At 54.4% G+C, this 5,331-nt stretch overlaps 1 protein-coding gene across 1 annotated transcript; it reads right to left on the bottom strand.

Annotated features, from left to right (window-relative positions):
- Positions 1–1,116: 1,116 nt before the first annotated feature.
- CUNH9orf152 (chromosome unknown C9orf152 homolog) lies at positions 1,117–4,507 on the bottom strand. The gene is made up of 2 exons (XM_039239769.1): positions 4,315–4,507; positions 1,117–1,643 (listed from the first exon to the last, which is right to left on the bottom strand). Exons 1-2 carry the CDS (start codon positions 4,505–4,507, stop codon positions 1,117–1,119), a joined length of 720 nt encoding a protein of 239 aa, XP_039095700.1.
- Between the last annotated feature and the right edge of the window lie 824 nt (positions 4,508–5,331).

Raw genomic sequence — 5,331 nt, forward strand, 5'->3', positions numbered from 1 at the left:
CTCAGCGCTCAAGTAACACCTGCTTCACTTTTTCTTGAGTTTAAAATATCCCAGAAAGGATCTGAGTGCTTCAAATTTGGCTGAAAAGGAAGGAGTTTGGAGGGAATACATATTTTCCAAGTAGGAGCATTTCTGTGTCTCTTGCTCAGGCTCTGATTACTATATATCTTCAATCATTGACAGTGTTTAATAAGAACTTAATTAGGAGAGAGAGTGAGAGAAAGAGAGAGGGATGGAGGGAGGATGGGAAGACAGAGAAATGAGAAGGAAGGAAGGAAGGAAGGAAGGAAGGAAGGAAGGAAGGAAGGAAGGAAGGAAAGGAAAGGAAAGGAAGGAAGGAAGGAAGGAAGGAAAGGAAAGGAAAGGAAAGGAAAGGAAGGGGGGGAAGAAGGGAGGGAAGAATAGATGGATAGAGGCAAGGAAATAAACCAATGGCTGCACTGAATGTGCAGTCTCAGTGAGAGGTGAGAGATGGCGAACCTTCCTAAACACCCCTTAAACACACAAAACAGTAGGTTTGTTTGTTTAACCCACGATGACCATACTTTGGAAGCCTCAGCTGAAATGGTGTGGTCACTCCCAATGAATGGAGGGACTTCTAAGTGGGCTGGCCTCCAGGCTCAGTAACCAGAAAAAGGCAATTCTCAGCACTCATCTTCTCCAGATCATGTGAGAAATCATCAGAAGATACTGAAAAAAAGACTGCCCACACCTGTTGACTCCCCGGCACTGCTAAGGCATTCCGTTGACTCAGGCGCCTGTATCATGTTCGCCAATTCCCATTTCTAGGGACAGAGAAGATGTCTTACTGGGCCACCCCAAGGAATGGGCATTTACGGCTCCACAGCAATATCTTTGTATACAAGCAGAATAAGGCCGCATCGCATCAATCCGACAGCCCTCTTCCATCCTGGACTGTGTGCAATCTGGCCTAGACAATCTCTTCTTTTTTGAAGGGCAAGACTGTGTGTCCACCGTGAAGTTCAGAATCTCTGCAACAGAGTTAGTCCAGCTCTTGCTCATAGCTAGAGGCCCTAGTTGTGGCTCCGCCTCCCGTGTTCTTCGATAAGGCCATCCATAGTTTCAACGCTGAGACATCTGGCTGCATAGAAAGCTTCAGGCTGGGCCATATAAGCCTAGGTTCCTGGCAGTTTGAGAAATCCTGGGGGTTTTCCTCTGGGGAAATGGATAGTGAGCTGGTTTTCCAGACCTGTGTGGGTTCTTTATGGAAGGAGGGCACTGAATGCCGATATTGAAGCCAGATCCCACTGCCTTTGTTTGGGCACTGCCCTCTGGACATTCACGCTGGGCTGTTTCTAGGATGGTGGTCCCTTGCTGAGCCATCTGATTGTTTTCAAACAAGCCTGGGTCTGCTTCCTGTGGGGGCCTTTGCTTGGGCCCCACGAGCTTGCCCTTGTGTTTTACTTGAAAACCGGTTTCCTGGTGGAAGGTCTGGACCCAGCGGTACGTCTCTAGGTGTGTGTGCCAGGGAGATTTGGGGACCTGAAGACAGCCTCTGTCGGCCTCCTCCAGCGTCGTCTCTGCTTCAGGATCTGTGTCTTCCAGGGACAGTGAACATCTTCTCTCTTTGTTAATCCAAACAGCACTGACCATGGACTTAGCAGAAGCAGATGTGCACCCTCCTGACAAAGCAAAGCACAAGGAGGGTCACCACTGGGATGTACATGGGCAGCTCTCCTTTTGGGGGTCTCAGCGCTTTCAAGCTGAAGGAATACAATCCCAAAATGTCAAGGAAGCCAGGTAGCCAGTACACTGCATGGGTACTTACACACATACGTGGGTCACACATGACCCCTTACATATGTCCACACATGTGCATTCCCTCCCATGCCCACACCCTCACACCCACACAAATTCTCTAACACACACACACACACACACACACACACACTCATGCACAATTATTCATTCATTCAGCATACATTTATTGAGCACTTATTAGGTGCCAGGCCCTATTTATTCTAGGTTCGGGGACTACGGCAGCAAACATTGAGACAAAATCCACATCTTCAGGGATGGGTTCTAGTGGGGTAGAATATATTATAATATATATTCGGTATAGAATAGAATAATATATATTCTGCATAGAATATTCCATATAGAATATATGTTATAATATATTCATTCCAGCAAATGAATATATTGTAATAAACTAGCAGGTGGTAACCAATGCCATGAAGAAAAACTCAAGCAGAAGTGAGTTTAATAACAGACTGCAGTGAGGTAGAGTTAGGGAACTGGCATTTCAAGCTGAAACAATGGTACAGGTCCACGTGCACTGGCCCGGGGAAAAGGAATACTCTCGACTTACAGGGTTCTGTGCTCTGGGATTCCAATAACGGGCTTCCCACCTAAGGCAAGAAGACGGAGGAGCTGGTTTCGAAGCAGCTCCTTTTGGGACTGGCCCTTCCCCTTCTCCCCCCGCCACAGACACAGTTCTGGGAACACCCCTGCAGCTCCCACTGCTTCTCTGAATGGGCCGCAGGGATGGGGATCCAGACTGATGTCTTTCTTCTTTCTTGGGGACGTATTTTAACCACCTTGTGGCACGTGATCGTCTATTGTCAACCTCTGGTGGCTGAGAGGGTTGTGGGAATGGCTGAAAGGCATGTTCCCAAGACAGTATGGCTGGAGATCTCTCTGAATTGTCTGAGAAGCTTTCTTGAGTGTTTGGGCGTGTGTCACCGCAAATGTGCCCTGTATGGGACAAAGCATCGGCAGGAGTGGGGGGCTGGGGTCGGAGGGCTCAACTGAGCTCCAGTTCTGGGAATCTGAGCGAAACAGGACTGGTGTGGCCATCCCTGCCGATAGTGGTCAGACTGAGCGTTTGTTCCCATTCTAGGACCGCACGGTTTTTCTCAGCATGGAAACCTTTACAAGTAGTCAAAATGTTATGTACTTATTTGGGAACAGAGGAGGAGGGGACATGACGGGAGGAGCCAGGAACTAGCATCCTCTCCACTATGTCAAGGTGGACAGGCAGGTCTTGTAGCAGAGAGGAGCCTCCTTGGCTGTCCGTCCCAGCCTGTGGTCCCCAGAGAATGAGGAAAAGGACTAAGAGAGAGGTGCGCCTAGACCCTGACCCCAAAACAATTCGCACGGAGTGGCTGACCTGGCCTGGGCATCAGAAGTCTTCCCTCACAAAGCAGCGCCTGACCAGCCCGTCTGTGGTCAAGCTAACCGGCCCCAGCTGGTCACATGATGCTACAGGAGGGGGGGCACGGAGTTACAGAGCCTGGGAGAAAGAGCCAGAGGGGAGGGTTGGGCAGGGGACGGTGAGTTCGATGGGGCAGGTAGAGTTTAAGTGTGTCTTTCGGATGATGCCCATTACAGCGATGTGGGAGTCTGAACTGTGGGTGCGTTAAGCATGGTACTTTCATTTGACAGTGGTTTAATTTAATAAATGTTTGCTGAATGGCTCAATGAATAAACATGTTTGAGGATGGGCTAGGGCTTTTGGAACCTTTCAGTGTACGACCCGCTGAGAGGCAAGGAGGGTATGGGGGGGGGGGGCTGTTTGGCTATGCCAGTTCAGTTCAAACAGAACCCATCGGCTGGCAACAGCCCAGAGGAGAAATGGGTGCCTTCAGCTCGGCGGTGGACCCCCAGGCACAGCATTAGCCTCCCACCTCCCTTGACCCAGTCACTCCTCTGTTAGAGGGAAGGGCTGGGATTGAGCCTTGTGCCCCTAACTCCCTCCAGGAATAAAATCTGGTTCCCAGAGGGAAGAGACGTTTCCCCTCGAGCCTTCTGTATGTCGGGCCTCCTTGGCTGCTGTTCGAGACCGTGATGAGCCAGCTCCAGGGGCCAGGGCGCCTCCCCATCCCCGAGCCCCGAGCCTCCTCCGGCCAGTGCCCAGGCTCCTGGGAACGCCACGTCTGCTCTCTCCAGAGCCAGTTTCTCTGGTTTGCAGGATGTGACCCCCAGCAGGGGAAGAGCTACCATCTTTGGCCCAGCAGGGGCACCAACCACCGCCGCCCCCCCCCCTCCCCGCCTCCACCCGCCCACCAGGCAGAACTGTCCTGTGAGGTGAGAACGGAAGGGCAGAGGCCAGGTAGAGCGGGCAGCTGGCCAGGCGCCTGACGGAGGCCCCTGGGTCAGCTGGCAGGGGAGGGAACTGAGCCAAGCCGAGCTCCCTGAGCCTGCCCCCCTGCTCTGGCTCTGACTCTGCAGGCATCCCCACTCTTCCCCCTCAGGAGGGCTCCCAGGGCCCCGGCCCCCCTGCCTGCAGCCGGCTGCCCCGCACGCCCAGGGCCAGGCCCTACCCCCCCCCCCCACCTGCCCAGCCCCTACCTTTCGGGAGCACCACCAGGTGGGCCTGGGCCCGCTGCTGCCGCCGCAAGCCTTCGTACTGGGCTCTCAGGAGCTGCGTGCTGACGAGGGGCCCTGTCCCCGGGGCCGGAGTCCCTGAGCCCTCGGCCATGAAGCACGACCCCAGCCGCCACAAATGGGGCAGGGCGGGGCATGGGCAGGGCAACCCCTTCATCCGGGTCCGGGTCCGGGAGAAGGGCAAACAGTGATGGGTGGGGCGTGGGAGGGGGGGAAGGAGAGGTGGGGGTAGTGAGGAGGGCGGGGCAAGGTAAGGGAGGAGGGGGAGAGGAGAGGGAGGGAAAGGTAAGGGAGGGAATGAGGCACAGTGGAGGGGACAGCAGGGCTGAGTGGAAGGTGGAGAAGGAGTGAAGCTGAGGCAAGGGGGAAATGGGGTGAAGGGGGGAGGGGGGAGGAGAAGGCCGGAGAGGGGAACTGAAGAGGAAAAGGAAGAGTCAGAGGGCAGAGGCAGATTGGGGAGTTGGAAAAAAGGAATCCCCAAGAGGAAAGGAAGGAAGGGGGGGGCGGTGAGACAGAGGGGTCTAAGGGGAGGGGGGAGGAGGTGGGGGCTGGCGGAGGGCGGGACAAGGAGGGACTGGCAGAGAGATGGAGGGGCGAGGGGTGAGGGAGAGCAGGGGAGGAAGAACAAGGCAAGCACAGCTGCTCAGAAGCCTTCTGGGCGCCCCAGGAGGCCTCGCAGGTACTCCAGGGCCTTCTCCGCTCGGCCCCAATGTTTAGCGTTCAGTTCCCAGAGTTTCTGTGAAGTCCCCCGCTTCCTGGCAGAGCTGGCGCTGGTGCAGGGCAATGCCAGGCGCCTCCTCAGCTCGCACCTCTTGGACTGGAACCTGGAGGCTCAGGGGCAAACCTGTCCGTTTGGTTTGCAGTTGGGGAAAAAAAAAAACAACAACCAAAAAAAAAAAAAAAAAACACCGCCTTCTGCAGCCTCACAAAGCTGGTGCCTCCGATTGTGCATGCTGCAGCCATACCCTAGGGAACCCCAGT

Source organism: Hyaena hyaena, unplaced genomic scaffold, assembly GCF_003009895.1.
Source record: "Hyaena hyaena isolate Hyena2069 unplaced genomic scaffold, ASM300989v1 scaffold_6, whole genome shotgun sequence".
In the NCBI taxonomy this organism is placed as follows: domain Eukaryota; kingdom Metazoa; phylum Chordata; class Mammalia; order Carnivora; family Hyaenidae; genus Hyaena; species Hyaena hyaena.